The following is a 23,402-nucleotide window of genomic DNA, read 5'->3' on the forward strand; positions in this document are numbered from 1 at the left end:
ACATTAAATATATGGTTTCTAACACCCTATAAAGTAGCTTTAAACAAATATAAGGACATTTTAAGAGTTTATCTATGTATAAACATGATAACTTCTTATAGGAAGACATATTTATGGGGAGGGGATTATAAGTTTGGTCGTGTGTGGGTGAGTGTGTCTATCTTTCTGTCCGCACCTAATCTTGCAAACTACAGGACCAATCAGCTTCATATTTTCTGTGCACATTTATAACTGTATGCTCAAGGACATATCGTGGTTGCAGTGATTCACATTCTTTGAAAAACCTGTTTTATGGGGCGTCAGTGGCTTAGTGGTAGAGCAGGCGCCCCATGTACAAGGGTGTTGCCGCAGCAGCCCGGGTTCAACTCCAGCCTGTGGCCTTTTGCTGCATGTCCTCATACAAGGCCTCATACAAGGCCTCATACAAAACCGTGTTTTAAAAGCAGTGTGTTTTTACCTGCTTGATTTTGTAGACCTGCAAATTTTGTTGATTTGGTAATTTTTCCTTGATAATTGTGCTTCTACCCTAAGTTAGTAAGTAGGTCACATAGTTATATTGCTTCTTGCAGCAAACCACACACACCAAAGGGTGGTGTTTTTTAATGCAGTGCTATTTTCAGCCTGAATAAGGAGTCGGGGAGAGAGAGGAGTAAAAAGAGGAGAATGGGGATCAAGACAAAATGCCATTTTGACAAACTTATTGTCCAGTACCTTGAGGCCTGTTTCCAGTTACAGGACATAGCTTGTATGACGTCACACAGTACCGGTTGCAGAAGAGCTCCACCACTTTATCATCAGTTGTGTAATCACTCATCTCTGACACTGGCCGCAATGCCTTGCACAGGGTGCATTGATGGGATGTCTTGGTTTTCTGCAGAATAACAGAAAAAGAAAACAGATTATCAGGGATGTTGCAGGAGAACAATCTTATTCACTAAAACTTTTCGTCAGCGCCTCAGTGCCTTGCTTTGGGCTCCTTAGGTCCAATCAATGGGAAATCTTAGTGCTACAGCACACAGTTACATTTTCCAGACAATAATGGGCTTTCATTGCACAAAGCCAGGTCTGAGTTTTCAAGTTTGGTGTTGAAGAACTTGACTGGCCTGCACAGAGCCCTGACCAATACCTCTGGCAAGAACTGGACCACTAACTGCATTGCAACATCAGAGCCTGACCTCTGTAACGCTCTTGTGGCTAAATGGTCGCAAATCCCTGCAGCCAGGTTCCAACATCTGGAGGAAAACCTTCAAGCAAGACTGGAGGCTGTCACAGCAGCAGATTAATGTCCATGGTTATGTTCAATCACACATGCATATTTAATGTACTTTATCATTAAAAGGATAAGGCTGGCGATAGTGTTTTGCTTATTTTCAAACTGTCTGATTTCATGCTCTTTTTTGTTCCAAGATGATAAGTTAAGAAATTTATCACAGAACAAGAAAGGGTTATTGTCAGCCTTGATAATCTAAACAACAGTAATTTTCCCAGGCCAGTCACCAGAAGACAATGTTGGCAATGTGCATTTCTGCAAAACACGGATACACTTCATTTGTAGGTTTACTTCATGTCATATCAAAGTTTCTAAATTAACATGGTATATGTGCAGACTTTGTCAGCTGGAGCTGGAGTGCATGGTGGATTGTGTGACACCTATGGTGAGACGCCTGCCAGGTGCAGACCACTGTCCACCACTGTTCGAGACCAACAAACAAAAAAACTGGTTGTTTTTTTCAAGCAATTTATTGCTGTGTCCTTCAGTGGCATTCTAGCTAACAAACATGGGTGTTTTTTAGCGACCCATCAATGTGTTTCGAAAAGCAGTTGTTTTTTTACTGAGATGTAGATGCTTTTCCAACTGGGACTGTGCACTTGGGCAATTTAAAGCCAAAACATATGTGTCTCATCATAACCACGTGGCTTTTGTGCCTAAACCTAACTACATGGCCAACACAGCGTTACTGAAATGTGAAGATTCAACTATCTGTTGCAGTAATGTGCAAATGTAACGTATCCACTGTCTTTTCTTTTTCTCTGAGGTTACCTGCAGGTAGAAATGGGCAGAGCCATCAACTTGATCATTTCCACCTGGGCATGCTGGGCCTAGGTTATTTAGACTGGGTCTTCATTCTGTCTCCCTCACTTTCGCCATCATCATCATCATCATCTACCCTTTTGGTTTGGTTCTTATTTGTTTTGTATCCACAACACCACACATACATCCCACATTACAAACACTACTGACTTACTGACTACAGATGCATTTATCATCTCTTCAGGGGCTGGTGATATTTTAGATTTTTGTTACTGTCCACAAATCCCATCAAAAGACCAAAACTAACAATAAATGTGTCCTAATAATCAATGCTTGTGTAGCCAGAGCTTATATATCTTATTCCTCTGTGCCACATACTGACAAGTTTCTTCATCACAATGACTACAGCCAGCGTTGTTTATTTTGTGACCGCTCCACAGACTAATAATAGTGACATCTTTTTTTATCTTGGGATATTTCTGTGACAGGCAGACACCACTGCACATGCTCAGGGAGGTGTTTCTGTGGTATTGCCCTGAACTAAAAAATATCCCTCATGATTGGATTGGTGCCAGAAAACTATTAGAAATCAGTCCCCTGTGTTTAATACCATTCACTTTCTGTATCTCTATATTTATCACTATAAGTTTTTGTCATTTTGATTTACAACAGGGATCAGATAAAAATAGTTTGGGTGCGTGTAAGTGGGGGTGCTCTGTGTTTAGGAGGGTGGGTGGACATGTTGTTTGTTAAATGTAAATACTGCATGTTCACTTTAATGTGTGTTTGTAAACATTTCCAAATAAAAACATTTAAGACAAAAGGTAATGCAGCAGGGCTGAACGTTATTTCCGACCATATGCTGTCAGCTTATCATTACCTGTTGCAGGGACAGAGATGTCGGTACCGTTTCTGATTCTGGCTCTGACCACGGGAACAGTGACGGGACAGCACCTCGCTTCAACGCAGCGTAATAACTTCTCCTCCCCCCCACATAGTCCTGATGTGTGAAGTGGTCACTGCACACACGCAGGTCATGAGCCCTGGCCATGAGCACTGTGGTAACTTTTGGATCGAAAAGAGGGTTCTTGGTGGCCTCCAGCCAATCGCAGCAAAGAACCGGATCGGACGGGAAAAAGTGAAATTTTTGCTGGATAGATAATCTTGAGGTGCGGCCATTTCCACAACCTGGCACAGAGCACTTCATGTCCAGACACTTAGCAGACTCGCCTCCCTTACAGCAGCAGCACAGGAGTCAGTCCTACAGATGTGCACCGCCTGTCACCCAAGTTAAGTCAGCCGCTGTTTAGAATGCGTTGCTCGTCTACTCCTGAAATTACGGTACAGGTGCTGCGAGCAATCAAAAAGCACTAACAGAAAAGCGAACGCCACCAAACTCTGAACCATCTATAATACTAATACTATTTCATATAATTTTGGGGCCTTTCTATATTGAGTACTTTCACTTTTAATACTTCAACACATTTACCTGATTAAATATTTTTTTCAATGCAGCGCTTTTACTTGAAATGGAGTATTGTCAGAGTGTGGTATTGACACTTTTACTACGGATCTGACGCTTCCTACACGACTTTAATTTACACATTACACTTTATATGTGATGTAGACCTCGTCTTACGCTCCATCGGTCAGATGAAGTTCGGCCATTGCAATTTTTACGGAGCTATTTACGGACAAAACAATCGCTCAACGTTCACTTAATGGACCTCAAAGTGAGATTTGTTTACTGCTGTTTTTTAAATAATATTTGACACTTATCGTGTTGAAAATGTGACAATATGTTGCCAAACAAACCCAGATCTGTTTATCGGCTCTGAACGCCAATAGATTCCAACAATTTGCCAGCTACGTAACCTCCGTAAACGCCCCATTCTACGTAGCCTCGTTGGCGCAGTAGGCAGCGCGTCAGTCTCATAATCTGAAGGTCGTGAGTTCGAGCCTCACACGGGGCACATGTTTTTTGACCTACAGCGACCGCAAAACAAAAAATCACACTAAAAATATATAAAGCGAATATGCGGTAAAGACATTTAGAAAATGGCAACATAAAAATTCTACAGAAGCCCCTTCTGTGTTACCTGTTGGACTGTTTGTTAATGCAGTAGCTGACAGGAACTGAACAGGTACCAAAGCTGTTGCCCTAGCAAGAGAACAGCAATGAAACAGTGTACAGCACTATACTATTCCTACTCAGTGAGCCATTATAACAAATATACACATTTGTCATTATTTGAACAAATGTGTATATTTTTGAGCTGAAATTTGAGCAAACCTTTGAAATTTAAAAAAAAAAAAAAAAACATTCCCTGAACCCATTTTAAATACGAAGCCACTCTTGTGTAGCAATATGAGGAAACATAGGGAAAAAAAAAAATCATCCCCACTGTTATTATGCCCTCAGACATGGCTCTGCTCATCACTTCCAATACCAACCTGCAGACTTTCAGGGAAATCTGTAACGCTGCAATAATGGAATCTTTGCAATCTTCAAAAAAAAAAACCTCTTGAAAACCCACCAGTTCACCACGGCCCATAGACTCAGTTAATCCTGTTACACTGCACACACTAATTTTTGTTTGTGTGTTATTTGTTCTACATTCATAAATGTAAAGCAATCATGGGTACCTTGAAAGGTGCTACAACCTTTTGAGTCACTATTACTAATATCATTATTACTATCATGTAAGACCAATACCAAAATCAGTGTGTCATCTGATAACTTTGTGTTTTAGATGAACACAAACATATTACATATAGACGTGGAGGTAACTTGATCTAATTATTGTATTTGATTTTATTAAAAGATAAAGAAATTGTCAGGGTATTACAATGTGTACTTACATTTCAGGTGTCTTTAACTACTCCTACTTTAGAATGGTGGATCAGAATAAGTTAATGTATCATAACTTCAACAAGATATACTATGTCAACTATAATTGGAGCTCAAAGGCTTGTACCTAGTCTTTCTTAAGTTTGTGACTGGTTACTCTCAGTGCCTGTACCATAACTGCACCAACAGAGGTGCAACAGATTCTGAACAGCAGCTGGCCTGACCGCGATGCCCTTGGTACCACAAATACTCACTAGCACACCCAAATGTGCATTAATCTGTGGCTGAAAATAGTCCCCAACAAATGCACTGTTTAATCCTGCCCCAGTAACTCCTCCTGTTTGAGGGAGCTAAAACCCACAATGACCCACTTCTGGTCGGCTGAGTGCTGCACATCGTTGGGTTTGGTCTTTTTAAGGAATCTGTTGACACTGACAAAAATACAGAGAACCCCAGCTTTCTATTTTGGGAATATTTCACCTTATCCCCAAATCATTATTGTGCTAATTAGTATTATAAAGCTATTATAATCTACATCTTTATACATATTACTAGTTTTCAATTTCTGGTACATTGAAGGAGAATTAAAGCAACTATAGTGGAACAAAACCAAATATGATTAAACTATGCAAAATATCTATTTGACAGGCTCTGTTTATTAATGAGCCTACCTTTTCTACACCTCCAGCTATACTGTTGACCGTGCTGCCTGAGCATTTAAATACAGGGTTCCCACACCTTCTCGATCATCAAATTCAAAGACTTTTCAAGGGCTTTCCAGGCCCAATACCACTAATTCAAGGGACCACTATGGCATAGTCTGAGATACGAATCAATGTTAATGACTGTTTTCAAAAACTTACAAAGTCTTGATTTGTTTTACCCTAAAAATCACAAACTTTCAAGGATTTCAAAGACCAATGGGAATCCTGTATATAAAATGTCAAGCCCCCTGTCATTTCTAGTAAACCATGATTGTGCTCCAGGCTTGGACACTATATGATGGTTTTGAACCTTTACCGTCAATTCACCGTTAATCACTGTTTACCATTGCTTATTACTGAATTCTCCTCAATTATGCTAATAGGTGGTTGCCTGCTCACCTGCTGGCTTTGCAATGCCCCCCTGGTTGAGCCGTATGTGCGCAGGGCTATTTATGCCTAAATGGTCTGGTTATTGTTGTTCTTATCTAGTATTGTTTTTATTTGCACTATGGTCCCGCAACTGATCTAATATCATTTTAACTGGTTTACTGGTGTTTTTATTTGACCTCTGTATTTATTTGTTTTATCTGCACTCACTTGCACTTTGAGATAGGCCAGTGCAATACCTGTAGTTCCCTTGTTTGTAACCTTACATACAAGGCAAATGGTTGCACTACTCTTGCACCAGTAGTCTGCAACTGTAACACACTCAGTGCACTCATGTTAGCAACTTGTCTGTGTTGATTGTATGTATGTATGTATGTATGTGAATATTGCAGCTGTTTGCACTGTACTGCCCAAGACGAATTTCCCCTGCAGCACAATAAAGTTTATCTTATCTTATCTTATCTTACTGTGTTCACATGTGATGCATTATCCATGCTGTAATCTTTTCTCTTTGACAATTTAAGTGATCATAGTTACGATATTTTGGCACCTCTTTGAACTCGTCCAGGCATTTTTGGTTGCAGATGGATTTGGTCCCCCCCTTCAGCTTCAGCTTCAGTGGTTTAAGGCAGGTGGAGCTGCAGCTGTCACAGACAGCCATGTTCTTGCGTAAATCTTCCAAACAGGAGTTGCTGCAGAACTTCAGGACAGCCTCATTTAGGGCGAACTCACATGTGGTCTGCAGAAGATAATGATGAAGAAGCGGTAAGTGCAACAAAGAGTTTGTGGTTAAAATGAATAGTTTCGTTGAAGAAACATTTATATTTGTTTTCTGCTTACGGTGCAGGATTTGTTGCACATGCTGCAGAGCTGCTGTGGTGTTTGGGTGGGCACAGTGTTGGACTTAAAAGACAATAGGCAGGTGGGACTGCAGAAGTCCTTCATAGTTCCCTTAACGTCCACTGCAGCCATGATGAGGTCCAGAGGCTGTGAGATTGCCCTGACAGGAAAAAGAAGATACAAAAAAAACATTCAAAATGCAAATACTACAATATTACTTACTACTTCAAAGCTGGAGTGCCAGACTTCAACTAATAAATGAATATCTGCTACATTCAAGCCCCCATAGCTCTCTGTATTACACAGTATACTTAAGTTGTGGTGTTTGCAGCAACTTTCATGCGCAGGCGCACCGGAAGCAAACTGTTTTACATCAACCAGCCAGAACTAAACGGGGCAGGAAGGGAAGAGAAACTAAAGCATTAAAGCAGCAGCTTGGAGTATGGCAGAAGCTATAGCAGAAAATCAGTTATTCAATTATGTAGCCTGAGTGTCAGACTGAAGCTCCCAGAACCTTCAGTCTGACATGGCTTCCATTGAAGGCGATTTACAAGGGGGAGGGAAATTGAGTTTTTCCCTAACCAATCAGTAGAGATCAATGACTCACCCAGAATCTGACGTCATTAGTATCCATGCCTCGGGGGTGCCGAAAACAAGCGAGCATTGCCCGTTTAAAATGTCTCCGTCGTCGTGCACGCCCAGCTGCATCGCCGTTAAATCCAGTTTAGCAGCTTCCTTAGTTTGGTCCTCCATTAACGCGAGTAGTGGCAAAATACCTCGATAGCATCGTTAATGTGGTCTGTAGGATCTGTAGCGGTCGCTATTGTTGCTATCCTCACCAGTTACCCTTGACATCAGCGTGGCGCTGATTGGCTAATCGCTAAACCCCCGGTGTTCATTGGTCCGTCCATCGTTTGGACGAGATAAATCGCAAATTCATTGAAGTATGCCAGACCAGAGATGCAAGCCTACTCAGTTGAGTGGGCGGGGTCTATGGTCTGGAACCAGGCTATCAATTATGTGTTTTTGGACATTTGAATCTGGGGCGCCATAAGCCTCCATTAGGTGGAGTTGTGTTGCTACCTCCTCTCCCCTTGGATCTCCGCAAGTGTTGTGAGGACTCTAAAACTTCACCTGAGCCTCCATCGGCATATGGGTGGTGAGTAGATAATGGGTGAATTTTCATTTTTGAGTGCACTATCCCTTTAACGGCAAAAAGACACCAAGCAGTGGGGAAGTGTGGCCTGCGGCAAGTTGTCATGCAATGTCTATGGAAAGCTGCAGCAGCTGCTCCAAGCTGGGGCAGTTTGATTCTGTGGGCGAAGTGTTGCTAAACTAAAAGTTGGGGATAGTTCGCAGCCAATCAGCAAAGAGAGTCCGATGACTCCTGTGACATGTTGACCTATGTCACAAAGAATTTCTCCCCACCTAAAACACATGAACAAGCTGCCCTTAGCCACTGGTTGATATGTATTCAGCATTAGAAGCTCCCGAGGAAAGTTTACTGAGTGGATGCTCCAGATAAAAAAGAAAATCTGCATTAAGAGGAAAGACTAAAGTCAAAGAGAAAGCAAGCAACAGCGAGCACAAACATAGATCATCACTGATATAGCTTTTAGTCATTGGAAAGCACTCAGAAAAGAAGGGCCAGACAGACAAGTCATTACTGCTCTTGGACAGGTAATTTTTGTAAAAGATTTTTTGGGCCTTTTTTGGCTGTTATTGGATAGTACAGCTGAAGATTGACAGGAAATGGAGGAGAGATTGAGGAGATGACATGCAGCATTTGTCAAAAAACGACTTCAGTGTCTGTTCAAAACGTGCCTGTTCCTATGCTGCAGGTTTAAGATGAAGTGATGTTTTTCACGGACTCACTTGAGACAGTAATGACAGGTCTTGTTGACTGGTCTGTTAACGGGAAACATCTTGAAGAGGCAGTTTTTGGAGCAGAAGACGTCTGTGAATCCCTTCTTCTGGTAAGCTGTTTGGCCCTTCATCATGTTCAACTTACAGTTGGAACAGTTCATCAGTGTCTCCTGATATAAAAGATAAATAACATGGATTAATGGTGTATCTTATATTGCTGAGTAAGTTATATATACAAACATAATCAATTGAAGTAAAGGCAAAACATTCATTGTGATGGAAATGGCAAAGCCAGTGCTGCCTACCCTAACTTTAATGTGACTGAAAATGTGACTAAATGCTTAAATAAATGCCATAATCACCTGATGAACAACAATACTTTATTAATAGGTAGAAGTCTGTTCCTCTACCTTTGCATTGTTGGGCTTGTCTTTGACGTTTGTGGATGACGAGGATTTTACATGCTCGTTGCTGTTGTTTGTGATGGGCTGATCCTTCACTGATGTGACAGAGTTACACTCAGATGGTAACTGGGAAATGTGGACTGAACGCCGAAACTTATCCTTGGACAAAATAAAAAAAACAAAACAGTCACTAGGGAAAACATAAAGCTTGTTTAACACACGATTACAATTTGTTAAAATGGAAAATATACTATTGTTGAGACATTTTATTATTATGCTCTTGACATTTGTAATTTTGCAATGCATAAGCCAGACATAAAATAAATAAATAAACAAACATAAAGATAAAAATGAGCATGGTCACATCAGCCATTAAGCAGTAGCAGAGTGATCTAGTTGCCAAAATGTATAAAGAAAGTTTTAATCTATACTTTGAGAAAATTGGAAACTGACTGAAACATGATACTCACAATGTCCAGTTTTGGGATTAATATCTTCACCTCTTTCATTCTGGGCATTGGAGCTGATGATTTGTTCTTCTTTTCTAAAAACAAAAAACAAAAAAACAAATACGGGGGTAAAACCATGTTTTTGCTACACACTTTACATACTGCACTGAAGTTTTGTACAGATATTCATGATCCCTAGTGGATGAAACCTACTGACTTAAATGATCTCCTGAGTTTTTACAAGAGCACTGGTTCCTGAACTATGCCGCATACGCCACTGGTGGTACGTGAGCGCCTTCTAGTGGTATATGGAGGAATCTCCAAAATATATATATTTTTAATTCAGTACATTTTTTAAATATATATAATGCTATTAAAATACTACAACATTTGATCCGTATTACTCAGAGCCCACTATGTCAGTTATGTCCCCACAAAGTGTTGGGCACTTACCTCCACATGATGTGGGAATGCCCTGGGGTCTATTCCTTTTGGCTCAGTATTTCGAACATTCGAGAAACACCTTATGAATATGTTTGCTATGTATGGCTGTTTTTTGTGTTTTGTTTTATTATTTATTTATTTATATATTAATTAATTTATTTTTTTCCCTGTAATTGTCCATAATTAATGTTGCCCTCGGGACAAGGGTGGGGGTAAGGGGTTTGCATGAAATGAAATGAAATAAAATAAAATAAAAAAATGATGACAAAAAAAAAAAAAATACAACATTTGGAGTGAAAATAGTTGAACTATGTGGTCCCTGAAATGTAAATTAGTCTGCCATTCCTGTAATATAGTCAAGTAATCAAGCTCATGAACGTAGTCAGAGCATACATCCTTGACAAATTACGAGCTAAACTGGCCTTTGTGGTATAACAGAATAGTGTGGAAGAGTTTAAGTCCCAGTTTTAGTGCTACTTCTATATATGACGCTGGTGTTGGTGACAACAGTCAATAATAAATAATCTTCTGATTAGGAATAAACCTGCCTCCTGTGTGAGCTACTGTATTTGAACATCAGTCATGGCGGTAGAACTTAGAGAGTATAATATTTTATGGGATTGAGCAACCAAATTTATTTTAAGCCCAGTTCGGACCAAGGATTTGCAACGAGATGAGCTGAAACTTGCAACTTGCAATGCGCTGGTCTACAACATTCTGAGGACAGAAAGTTTCTATCAACGCGATTAGACAAGACAGTGCATCATCTCCACAGGAACAACTCTCTGTACTTCTCTTCTGATTTCCAGCCTTTCAAGTTTATTTTGTAGCTAAATATAATTTGTAGCTTCTTAAAATATGAATGGGGATAGTGATTGTGAGATACTTGCTATAGCTACAGCACTAGTAGGCAAGTGATGAAACAGCAAAAACAAAAACAAACAGACTGAGCCTCAGATGTACTGTTGTCATAATACATGCACCACCACAATAATTAAAATAACCAACGCCAAGTAATCGGTCAATGAGTACCTGTGTGTGTGACGTGCACACATACAGTGACCAGCAGCAGCGACCCACCGTCTGACACCAACAAGCCATGAGGATGGAGACAGACACATGTGTCATCAGCCACAAGGATGTACGGTAAATGAAGTGGACTCTGTTGTCAGAGAATGCAGCAATGTTGCCACAGCAAGTGAACACACCATCTGCTGATAGTTTGTAACTGACTTGGCCAAGCTAATTGGCTGTTAAAGCAGGTGGCATGCCTTGTGTTCTAAAACCAGTCACTGGCGACCTGAAAAGCTATGTTGCAGGTGACACCTTCTGCTAGTTTGAGTCGAGCTGAGGTGGACCAGTTCACACCGCTGCAGCTCCCTCTGAAACGTTCTTAAACTGTTTTGCCACATCGTGAATCTTTGGTCTGAACTGGACTTTACCTGTATTTAAGATGTCAGAGGATCTCCTCCTATCCACATCCTTCCAATCAAACTCACCTCCTTTCTTTTGATCTTCTCTCTCCTCATGGTTCACTGCATCAGTTTCCATGGTCTCGTCAAGGTCCGCAACACTGGACTGCTTGTTAGCTTGTTTTTTCACATGTGGCATTAAAGGTGTTGAGCCATTTGTGTCACCATCTTGATCGTTTTCCTTATTTCCAACCATGTCGTCATCGGTGTCTATGTCAATGTCAAAGTCCACATTCATGTCCTCGTCGTCATCACTGAAAGAAATGTTTGTACTGTCCCCATTCTTGCGAGGAACTGTTACTTCAGGTGTGTTGACGTCACAGCTCGCAGGTATTTCCTCTGAACTGTCATCCTGCTCTGTATTCACCTTTTCATTTCTCTCATCACTCTGCTCAGATGGCTTGTTTTCACTCTCCCGCTTCTTGCTCCGGCCTTGGCTAGGTGTCTTCTTCGATAAGGAACCTCTACTGCGTTCCTTTTTTGCTGAAGAGGAGCCTTTGGTGAAGGAGACACCTACAGGAGATACAGGTAGAGCTGTGTGAGAAGATTATCAACACTTATCTTGTTCATTATTTACTTCTATTTTAACACTTGATGTACATTCAGATGGAGACTTAAAAATTCACCAAGGTTCACCAAGGGAGTGTTATTATTGTTGGGATGTTTATTATTATTCTCTGCCTTGTAGTAGATTTTTAGTGGTATTTCAATACAATTAATAAAGCTATTAAGAGGAGTGAACAAATTTTCAAGGACTGCTGAGTTAATTCTGATTCACCTCCTTGAATAAAGCTCTGTAATGTGTCAAGTACGATGCAAGTGATTCCCCTTTATCTCAGTAAGTTGATCATAGATAAAAATGTATGTGCTCATAACTCTGCAAAGTATTTTAGATATAAATATCTATATGTCAGGCTTTGGTTATGGCATTAAAGTAATTTGTTATGTCCTATATTCTTTGCTTATGGCTCCCACTCTTAAGTACAGTGCACTTATTAGATAAAATATATAAATTATTTTGCTCGGTTTTAGTGTGAAGTTCATAGAAATAACAGTCCTCCTGTTTTGTGTAATAAAAAAGAAATACACCCAAAAACATTGTTCAAAAACGAAATGCTGACAATGTTAATTTGTTGTTTTAAAGTGAATCTTTCTCACTCCTGTGGGTAATGGAATTAAATTGATTTTGAAGTAATAATCTTGAAGATTTTAATCTAAATAAATGTCTGTTAAATTACTTTCTAATCTGACTGAGCCTATGGCCCACTGAGTATCTGTAAGTATTGCAATATTTATATATCAGCAATAATACGAACTGTGTCAAGAGCAAAACTTGTGGAAACAATGCTGTAATAAGATACTGCAAATGCAAACCGAACATTTTTCGACTGCTTTAGCTTCACATTAGAAGCATTTAACTGACATAACACGCTTTGACTTTTATTATGAAGTAATCACAGAAAATATGTTTTCATTGAGCTTAGAGCTTACTGCTATCCTTCATCAAAAATCTGTCTCCAAAACAAGACAAGAGCCATTTTCAGCATTTTTTGTCAACTTGTTTGAAATATTGCAGAGAGCAATGGACAAAGGGGCACAGCTACAGTGAGCTGGTGGAGGAAGAGCGTCAGGCGACAGGCTGCACACCCCCAACTTGGCAAAGTAACCAAGTCACCTGACTCCAATATAAACCTGTAAATAGTTGGGCTCCCATCAAATTAGATAATCGGCAGAAGATAATACAAATTTATGTGCTTTTCCATCTACTACTGTTACATGAACATTAGGCGTTGATGCATCAAGATAAGCAGCAGGTGGCGCTAATTCTCCAGTCAGGCACCACAGCAGGCAAGGGTGCAACGAGATAACCTAGTTGAAAGATCCCCAGTCAAATCTCTCACATGAAGGAAAACAATGGATGTATAATAATGGAAAGCACAGAGGACAATCAAAAAATATAGTCTGAAACAACTAAGATTATAGTTATGTGCTCTAGGAAAAGTTCTTACAGCCCTGTGTGCATAAGTGTATTAAAAGCAATCTAGAGATAATGAAGAGAGCTTTAGTGGCCTATGAATTAACGATACCTCATGGCTGTATGCCATCATTTATTCACTGCTTGTTTCTGTTACACTTAATCAATTTCACCAACTTTTCCACTTCCCCCAAGCGTAAAATTCTTTTAGCAATATTCAAGATTTTTTTAAATTTTTTAATGTCTCCATTCAAGTTTTTAAGCGCAAACTGAAAATGCAGATTAAGAGAGATGGACAGAAATGTCCCTACGGACTTGCCTACAAACCCTTTGTTCATACTTAATCTATTGCTGCATTAAAATCACTATTTTTGAAAGTTAAAGTAATTTAAGCATATGAATACTTTGTTCAGATTTAACCTCTAAATCAGCTAAATCTGATTCTTATTTTCTAATTGGCTGTTAAAGCAGGTGGCATGCCTTGTGTTCTAAAACCAGTCACTGGCGACCTGAAAAGCTATGTTGCAGGTGACACCTTCTGCTAGTTTGAGTCGAGCTGAGGTGGACCAGTTCACACCGCTGCAGCTCCCTCTGCAACGTTCTTAAACTGTTTTGCTACGTCGTGAATCTTTGGTCTGAACTGGACTTTACCTGTATTTAAGATGTCAGAGGATCTCCTATCCACATCCTTCCAATCAAACTCACCTCCTTTCTTTTGATCTTCTCTCTCCTCATGGTTCACTGCATCAGTTTCCATGGTCTTGTCAAGGTCCGCAACACTGGACTGCTTGTTAGCTTGTTTTTTCATATGTGGCATTAAAGGTGTTGAGCCATTTGTGTCACCATCTTGATCGTTTTCCTTATTTCCAACCATGTCGTCATCGGTGTCTATGTCAATGTCAAAGTCCACATTCATGTCCTCGTCGTCATCACTGAAAGAAATGTTTGTACTGTCCCCATTCTTGCGAGGAACTGTTACTTCAGGTGTGTTGACGTCACAGCTCGCAGGTATTTCCTCTGAACTGTCATCCTGCTCTGTATTCACCTTTTCATTTCTCTCATCACTCTGCTCAGATGGCTTGTTTTCACTCTCCCGCTTCTTGCTCCGGCCTTGGCTAGGTGTCTTCTTCGATAAGGAACCTCTACTGCGTTTCTTTTTTGCTGAAGAGGAGCCTTTAGTGAAGGAGACACCTACAGGAGATACAGGTAGAGCTGTGTGAGAAGATTATCAACACTTATCTTGTTCATTATTTACTTTTAATCTAACACTTGATGTACATTCTACCAACCCTTTGTTCATACTTAATCTATTGCTGCAATAAAATCACTATTTTTGAAAGTTAAATTAATTTAAGCATGAGAATACTTGTGTTGTGATGCCTATAACCAGCCTTAATGCCACTAAATATTTCTACGTGGAAAACTTCTCTGAAAGAATGTATGATTCAGATCAATGGGTAGTTTGTGTCTAACACATACCGCTCAGAAGAGAATTCTCTGATTCTTCATTATCACTGTTTTCGGGGTCGGCAAGCTCCACATCTGGCTCCAATTCATCTTCAAAGAAAAGCAAGATATTGTATACATTTGTAGTAACAATGCACTGAATGACATGGTTTCAATTAATATAAAGACTTTAATATAAAAACGTAAAGAGTTAATGTTGCTTATTTAATAAAAAATTAAATTAGATTTGTAAAGGCTATGTCTTCCAAAACGTCCTTTTATTTGCAGGTTAGACTTTCTGTAAAGCTACATTGTGGGGTTGATGGTAATGTACCAAGGAAACACAGTGATGTGCCAGTGAGAGGCAGAGAAGAAGACGACCACTACAGACTAACCATGGAAGGAAACATCACAGGTTTAAACATGTTTAAAAAAACGTTTTGAGAAAGGAAATGCAGCCAACTTGTTTCTTAGACCTAAATGAACCTGTTTATACCTGGTATTAGCATGCATCTTGGGTGATCCAATCACAAGTGGACAGCCCTAAATACAAGTGTAAATGACCACTAAGGTGCAATGAGATCTGAGCAGTCAAGCCAAGGTGGACTGGAATGCATTTAACCACATATCCTTTGTAGTGTTAACGTGAATGCCTCCTGATGCAGCCCCGACAAGAACTACGTCATCAATGCAGGCTGTGGGGGTTGTTGGTGACACCGTGCAAATGCTTTATAACATGACGCATTCACAAAGATTTCATTCATATCTCCAGCTGTACTGTCACAAGCACTAACTTGACTAGCAAGCAGCTAGCAAGAGTGTGGACGTAATAACCATGCATGGGTCCCTTTGACCTAGCGTAAGTGACATAGCCAGTAATGAAATCTGGACACAACTGGTTCAGCTGGAGATCAAGTGGTAACCTCCAAGGCTGAAAAATGAAGCCACCATCGAGTTGCCAAAAACTGCAGTTCCTCTAATGGCCACTTGAGGCTGGCTCCAAAACAGAGTCAATCTCCATGGCCCCCAGTGTTAAAATGCTCAACTGTATAGTAGAAATAAACTTGTTTACAGTCTGGTAAAAACAACAAGAGGGGTCAAGGGGCCATCTCCAGCTCAGTGTACACCCCATATAGGCTGAGTCTTCTGCAGCGGCGTGGGTTTGATTTCAGCATGAGGCCCTTTGCTGCATATCATCCCTATCTGAACTGGCCTATCATAAAAGGCAAAATTCAACAAAAATAATCGAAAAAAAATAAACAGTTTTGGTCTTGACAGCTTATTTTCACATTCATGACAACTGTACTGTAAATATGGTCACTTTTGGCTCTAACATAACAAGATGACAACGGCCAAAATGCCGAACTTGAGGCTTCAAAACAGCAGTGCACAAATGGGTGATGCCACAGTAGCTATGTCCATTATTTCATCAAGTCCATGCTGGATAGGCATAATAGACACAGGTGTGAACAGTGATGTGTATCTGCTGTCCCCTGGGGTTTGGATCATCAAAATGTATGCGTTACCAGGTGGGTATAAACAGGCTAATTGATAAATACAACTCTGGATGTAAACAAAACTTTGGATGTAAACAAAACTTTTGTTTGTAAACTATAAATAGATAAATCTCCACATCAACACCGTAAAGGTCCAGTGTTTAGGATTTAGTGGCATCTAGCAGTGATGTGGCAGAAATGAAACTTCTCCCATGTGCCAAACATGTCAAAAAACTACGATGACCAAGATCAAAATGTGAATGGCACTATCTAGCTCTGCTCTGGGCTACTGTAGAACAACATGGTGGACTCTATAGGGGAGGACGTGCTCCATATGTAGATAGAAACTGCTCATTTTAAAGGTAGCAAAACATGATTCTTATTTTCAGGTGATTATAAACTAATGAAAACATTGTTATGAATACTATATTCTATTTCTACCGATATTTCACCTTAAATCCTTCACACTGGACCTTTAAGTGTTAAACTTGACACATACCTGAAATCTCAATTTCCTCAAGAGATTTCCCTTCGAATCTTTCAAAAGTTCCATTCTCCATTGCTGACAGCAGCTCTAACATTTTTGCAATGTCAACAGCTGCCTCTGGCTTCTGATAATACTCTCTGTCGGTCTGAATTCTGGGGCCCAACAGTTTAGTGAGCTGACCAAGGTCGTCATTTGTGAGGCTGAGAATCTGGAAAAGTCTTACAATGGACATTTTAAAAAACACAGACCGGAGGCTTGCCTTGTTCTTTGCACCACAGCGACCTGTGAAAGTGACAGCGCACACGTGTCCCTGAAAGTAGCTTGTACATTGGGCATCAGGTCTTGCAAATAAGAAAGGATTATTTTCATGCACACCACAAGCTTCTCTCTTGTTCACAAGCAGTGTTATTGCAGCGAGGAGTGTGGTTGTCAAAGTTACAGCAACTTTTTGGCCGCTGTCGCTCATCAGGTTGATCTTCATAGTGTCCTTTGACAGAATTTGCTCAAACTGCGACTTGCTAACAGCAGCATCTTTGTGAAGCTCAGTCTCATCCCGTTCCTTAAATGACTTGAGGGTTGCTTTTGAAACTTCGGCCATATTTTTGTTGTAGACTGACATTTGCGCAAGTGTCACTCTAAGAAGCGCAGTATAGACCGGGGAGCTTTCATACATCGTCAGGCTTTTTGCTGCAGAAGCTGCTGTCTTCTCCGTGCACTGATAGAAAAGCTGCACATCATGTATGAATGGTACAGTTGGCAGGTTTTTTGCCTTTGGAGGGACGGATTTCCATTCTTTCGCACACAACTTTGTAAATGTCTCTGCTTCACGTATTGACTCTTTATCAGCTTCCTCTTTCAAAGCTCTGGCAAAGTTAATGTCACCAATTTTCTTCAGCAAATATCCCAATCTGAGCATTAAACTTGGACTGCCACTGGAGTTTGTCTCTTCACTGAAGCCAGAGAGTTCTCTCACTGCTTCAACAACTTTGCTGAAGTTTTGGGGTTTGATAGCATCTTCAAAGCTACCTATTGACCTTTTCTTTAATATTAACAGGAGTCGTCCCATTTGCCTCAGCCTGATTTTGACGAGTTCCTCTTTTTTTGTTTTGCTCTCATTGGTGTGGTACAAACACTGTGCCAGCTGCAGTAAAAGGGAATCTTTCTGGACTTCAGATGATATCTCATCATTCTTCAGTGTGTTTAACATCTCCCTCACTTCTGATGAGATATTTTGAGGGTCTGTTGACTCTGCAACAGCAACCAAAGCTAAGACTTTAGTCTTGCCCCGTGGTGAAGGTTGTGTGAGCTTCTTTCTAGCACACCTTTGCATATGTCGGCACATCTCCTCACGAACGTACATGCCTTTACAATAAAGACAATGTGCAAATGTTTTTGCATTGTCGAGCCTGTCTAAATGTCTTCTTTTCACTTTCAGTTCTCCACAGTTAGTCTTCAAAACCTCTTGATTATGTTTGTAATTTCCCCTGTCTCGTAACTTATCCAGTAGCCGTTTCCGTTCTTTGGAGTTTTTGCGCAGCTTCAAAACTTCAGCTATATCAGGCTCTTCATTTTTGTGTTTGTAAAGATGACGAGAAATTTTAGACTGGGCTTTCCCACAAACGTAGCAGTAATTTCTGTTGGTGAATGAGGGGGCTCTGGGCTCTTCATCCGAGGTAAAATCCCCAGAGCTATAATCAGTCTCATCCTCCTGCTGGATGGATGAAGTATCAATGGGTTGTTGCTGAAAGCTCTGCTCTTTAGAGGAATTTGACTGTGTGAAACTCGGACACTGCTGGCTGTTGTTGCTAGTAGATGGTACATAGTCTTCATCACAGCAAGATGCTGCAGAACTGGAGGGTCCTGCTGAGTCCTCATCCTGTAATTGTGAACAAGTAATTTTACACACTTAACAACACAAAATAATACACACATTACAGACATTTTCAATTTTCTGACAGCATTTACCAATAGGGTATGAGAACCTCATAATCTCTCAACAAAGAGAGAGCTTGTTTTGTTCTCTTATCCGTCTCACTTTGAGGTAGATGAAAGAAATGTATGCTCCTATGTAGGGCTGCACGGTATATGCGGTAGATGGTAGAAATGATATAAATTTGGCCCACGGTAGAGATTTGCGCTCTACCATCCTATCGTCGATGACGTCATTTCACCTGCCTCAGTGTGAAAATGGCTGTGAGCACAGAGACAGCGGAGCAACAGGAGCTGGTTCACGTCCGTGATTTAGCATAGCACGTGCAACATGTGTTGCTGGAGAACTTGTGAGTGAGTGAGTTAATGTTTTATGAACAGCCCCGGACTTCTCAGACTCTTTTAGCGACTTACCGCTCAGAGGGAACTCATTCAGTGTCTCCTCTGGCAGCAGCACAGCGTCTCTCCCTCTCCTCTCTCGCCGTGCGTACACAGGAGTTGGTTTTCGCCAAGAAAGTTTGTCATAAACCTTTGGTAATGTAAACCTATGTGACGCTAGGGGCTCCACAAAAAACTCCATATGTGAATGTGTGATAGTTGTGGTATCATAACAGCCTGTCACAGGTTACAGCCTGATGATTAGAGGAGAAATGGCAGAGCATAAAGGTCCAGGTGGAAAAAACACAACTTAGTCATTTAGGATTTTGCTAAAAGAAGGAAATTACCTTTTGATATAGATCCCAGGGGACATTTTGCACCATAGAGTACTGGGTTTTAATTTTGAGTTTTGAGATCTGCATTCTGCACAATAAATGCTCTAAAAAATACATTATATCTTTGCTTTTGTTGTTGTTGTTGTTGTTTTTTTTTTAATCAATTTAGCTTTGCTAAGGGACTACTAAATCCACTCAGAAACACTTCTATTATAACTTTCACACTTAAATTTATACCGCGATATATACTGTTACCGTGAAAGGATTCGATTTATACCGTGATATGAATTTTAGGTCATACCGCCCAGCCCTATTCCTATGCTGCCTTTCCAATCGTGTAATTTTAAGCCAGATTTCTGCTTGATACAAACAGGTTAACAAGAGTCCTTCTGAAGATATCTACCTGTGTGCCATAAGTATTGATTTATAGTTCAGAGCCAGATTCAAATCACCACTGCAATATTACAAGGATGCATTGCATATAACCATGCTGTATTGTGCTTTAATGTTTACATTATATGGATTGATGGTGGGCTAATACATATTTTTAGAGCTGGCTTTGCAAGATATGCATCAATAAAAGGTATAAGATAAATTAGCCCTTCTTCAACTTCCTTAACTTTGGATCAATCCCATTTCTTATGTTTACCACTACCTCTCATTTTCAGTGCTCCTTTGCCCCTAAAACAGAGTTGCAAGGGGTAGTGGCTGAAACCTTCCTCTGTGAAATGAGACAACCCTTCAAGACCCTAATATGTCATCAAAGGTCAAATGGTGTTTATGTAAGACAGACAAGCATGATCACTCGCAATTTGTTCACAACTAAAGTTTCAAGCTATTAATCGATTCAAAAAGTCATCAAATAAAAAAACAAATCAGTGCTTCATTACCAGGCCACTGGCGGTGCTTTGTAGGCTAACATTAGCAACCCGTGCTCCTACCCTGTCAGTCTGCACTGACAGAGGAGCAGTAATTTAGTTGCTTGACTTCAGTTAAATTTTGGGCGTCAAACAGGGGGATGCATTATGGAAATATGTAAAAAATGTAGGACTGTAATACACAAATCCGCAAGAACAATGTAACGTTAGCAAGCTAGCTAGTTAACATAATACCAGTGATTTCTTTTGTTATGCTTGTTAGAAAGAAAAGAACAATAATACATGAAACGACGATGGTAATCATAATTCTTAAATTTTTATTAACAAAGAAAATGCATTTGTGGGTTTCTTTTGTTTCTTGTGCAGCCAATTTGCCATTAAATCCGGTTTTGAGTGCATCTCTGAAAACCTCAGTTTTGAGGGCAATGTAGCCCCAACCCTTCACCCTATCACTTTATCCCAGCAAGAATCAGGACACCCTACCCGTAGAGATGAACACGCAAAACAGAGGAATAAGGGCTAAGTGGTAGGGGCAAGAGGTGTATTGGGATTGAGCCAAAGTTTTCACTATCAATAATCTCCACTGGCATTAGAAGAGAGCATGTGCAAAAAACAGATCAACAAGAAAATGATTGGCAGATTAATCAAGGATGGAAATACTCACAAGATGTAGCCCTGAAATAACTGAAAGACGGTATCTTAATTGATAATGAAAATGAAAAAAACTTTTGCTGCAACATTAAAGGAGACACCAGTGACATCATTAACGCCTAACCTTCTGCCCCATCTCCCTGATGTTTAATAAGTGAAATCCATCAACACTTACACTTTCATTCTCTGACGAAGATGCTGCAGCATTTAGGTCTGTTTGTGATGTATTCAGTCCCTCACTGGATTCCTGTAAATATGAAGAGGATGGAAGTCATGAGAAAAAATGAAAACACAACATGACGTTTTGCATTTCTGCCGTATGAAATTAGCCCAATGATTGGCGCTGGTTTTACATCATTGTGCCCAAAGAGCAGGCACATAAAGACAATTTCGCCAGCTGAGCCAGCTACTTCCAGTTTAGTGCTCTGCTAATTTGAATGGGGATAAAATAATTTAATTGTGCAGCTATTCTAGACTTTCTAACTGTTATCGGATCAAATTAATTAAATCCTGATAATGACACAAGTCATCTGACGGGGGTTGTTACTCTCCAAAAATTTATCCATGGTTTCACAGACATCTCTTTCACATTGTAAATCTATGAGACAAAGTATTTTTGGGCCCAATAACATTGTGTGGTGGACCCGGGAGTTGCAATACCACTGTTTGGCCACAATGAAATTGGCTTTAAAGCCCACCTTACTTCCTGAGGGCCAGGTTTCAGGAGCAAGTAGAACAGTGAACAGCCTATTTTATGTATATTGCTGCTTCAGAGGCTTTTTACTTTGACTAGAGTACACAATAAACACTTATTGCGGTCACACTTAAAGATATTAAATACTGTGTAGAATATTGTCAATCAGCAGCTATGTCAGATGTCTATTTTAAAACAATATTGGTCGAACCCTATTGTTGAGGCACTGCCAAAAACTTTGATTTGTAAATGTTTTGTAAGGCAGGGGAAAACTTAACCAGGTCTCAGTAGCTTCCACTTTAGTGTGGTGTGGTGATGCCAGCATTACTGCACAGGAGTGGAAATGTATGAACATGTGAGTAGTAGACAAACTGAAATTTGACATTTTTTTTAAATTTCACTAATTTTTCTAATGACATCTCAGACTTTCATCATCTGTTTTGTAAAAGGATGAATGTTTCAGAGTGTATTTTTACTTCTTTACACTGAAAGAAAAGGGAAACATTTGGTGTCATTAATTGCAGGTTATTATGCAATGGTTTTACAGGTCCAGCCCATTTGAGATCAAACTGGGCTGTATGTGGCCCATGAACTAAACTAAGTTTGACACCCCTGATCTAAGGCAACCCAATACAACATTATCTGGTATACATCCTACCTCGGCAAAGCTATAATGTTCAATCTTTGTTGACAATATGTCCAATGACAGTAGTTTAGAGATATTTTGATTTTGAAGAATTGGTTGTCGTCACATAAGAGTAATCTTCTCATATTATGGCATAAAGAGAGGAGGGCAGAACAGTAAAATACATTTGTAGACATGTCTGAAATAAATATAAAAAGGTATGTTTAAATTATCTACGATAATGGAAAAATATTACTTTCTGTCATAAACACAACACATATTTAAAAACAGAAAACAAATGTACCTGTGAGCGCCATGGGTAGGAGGACTCCCCATAGTTGTAAGTTATCTCCTCGCCTGGAGATATTTTCTCCACTGCAAACAGGCACAAGTGTGGTTTTCCCTCGAAGACAATTTTCTTCATTTCGCAGTTGGGGCTTTCATGATTGTCATTCACAAGTCTCCCGAGGGTCCCGTCATCTTTTGAAGCATCAATACTACAAACAAAATAGTCTTAATGACACTTCAATTACTCTTTAAATATTGGATTCGTGACACTGACAGGGATTGAAGGTTGTGACAGACTGTTAAATATTTTGCAATTCTATCACTTTAGAGATGTCAACAGACACCTGCTGTACTCAAACAATTTAATTTTACATGTGAATTAAGTACTTTTACTTTTTTTTTTTTACATCCTCTTACATTCTGTTCACCTTATCCAAATTCACACTTTTTTTTAAAATCTCAATCTATAAACATATTCAACATTACAAAGACAATAAGCACAAAGCATATAAGAACCAAAAAAGCAAACAAATATGAGGTCGTGGGAGGATCAGTAAATCAAGGTAAATTTGCCTATTCTAAAATAAAAAGTTGAACACTGTAAAAACAGTAATTACATGAGATCTGTCTCCCAGTTCTTTTAGGAGTCATGTGGGGACAGTTTTTCTGAAGCCAGTATTTTGCAATGGCCTTTTTACTTGCTGCCAGCAAAATCTTTAGGAGGCAGGTATCATTTCTACATATCCCATCAGGATGTGAATTCTAAATTTA

General features: G+C 39.8%; 1 protein-coding gene and 1 non-coding gene across 2 annotated transcripts in view; one reads left to right on the plus strand and one right to left on the minus strand.

Annotated features, from left to right (window-relative positions):
• LOC125904367 (uncharacterized) overlaps nt 1-23,402 on the minus strand; it is a 34,790-nt gene that overhangs the window by 740 nt on the left and 10,648 nt on the right. Inside the window, exons 10-21 of the mRNA XM_049601720.1 lie at nt 22,648-22,840; nt 21,200-21,271; nt 16,866-18,729; nt 14,904-14,981; nt 14,130-14,615; nt 11,477-11,962; nt 9,555-9,628; nt 9,091-9,243; nt 8,690-8,850; nt 6,815-6,974; nt 6,525-6,713; nt 712-871 (exon numbers count right to left, since the gene is read on the minus strand). Coding sequence (XP_049457677.1) covers nt 712-871; nt 6,525-6,713; nt 6,815-6,974; nt 8,690-8,850; nt 9,091-9,243; nt 9,555-9,628; nt 11,477-11,962; nt 14,130-14,615; nt 14,904-14,981; nt 16,866-18,729; nt 21,200-21,271; nt 22,648-22,840 — 4,076 coding nt within the window. The remainder of the gene's footprint in view (nt 1-711; nt 872-6,524; nt 6,714-6,814; nt 6,975-8,689; nt 8,851-9,090; nt 9,244-9,554; nt 9,629-11,476; nt 11,963-14,129; nt 14,616-14,903; nt 14,982-16,865; nt 18,730-21,199; nt 21,272-22,647; nt 22,841-23,402) is intronic.
• On the plus strand, nt 3,933-4,005 carry trnam-cau (transfer RNA methionine (anticodon CAU)). The gene has a single exon. It is a non-coding gene; the product is annotated as a tRNA-Met (tRNA).

Source organism: Epinephelus fuscoguttatus, linkage group LG17 (genome assembly GCF_011397635.1).
Source record: "Epinephelus fuscoguttatus linkage group LG17, E.fuscoguttatus.final_Chr_v1".
NCBI lineage: Eukaryota > Metazoa > Chordata > Actinopteri > Perciformes > Serranidae > Epinephelus > Epinephelus fuscoguttatus.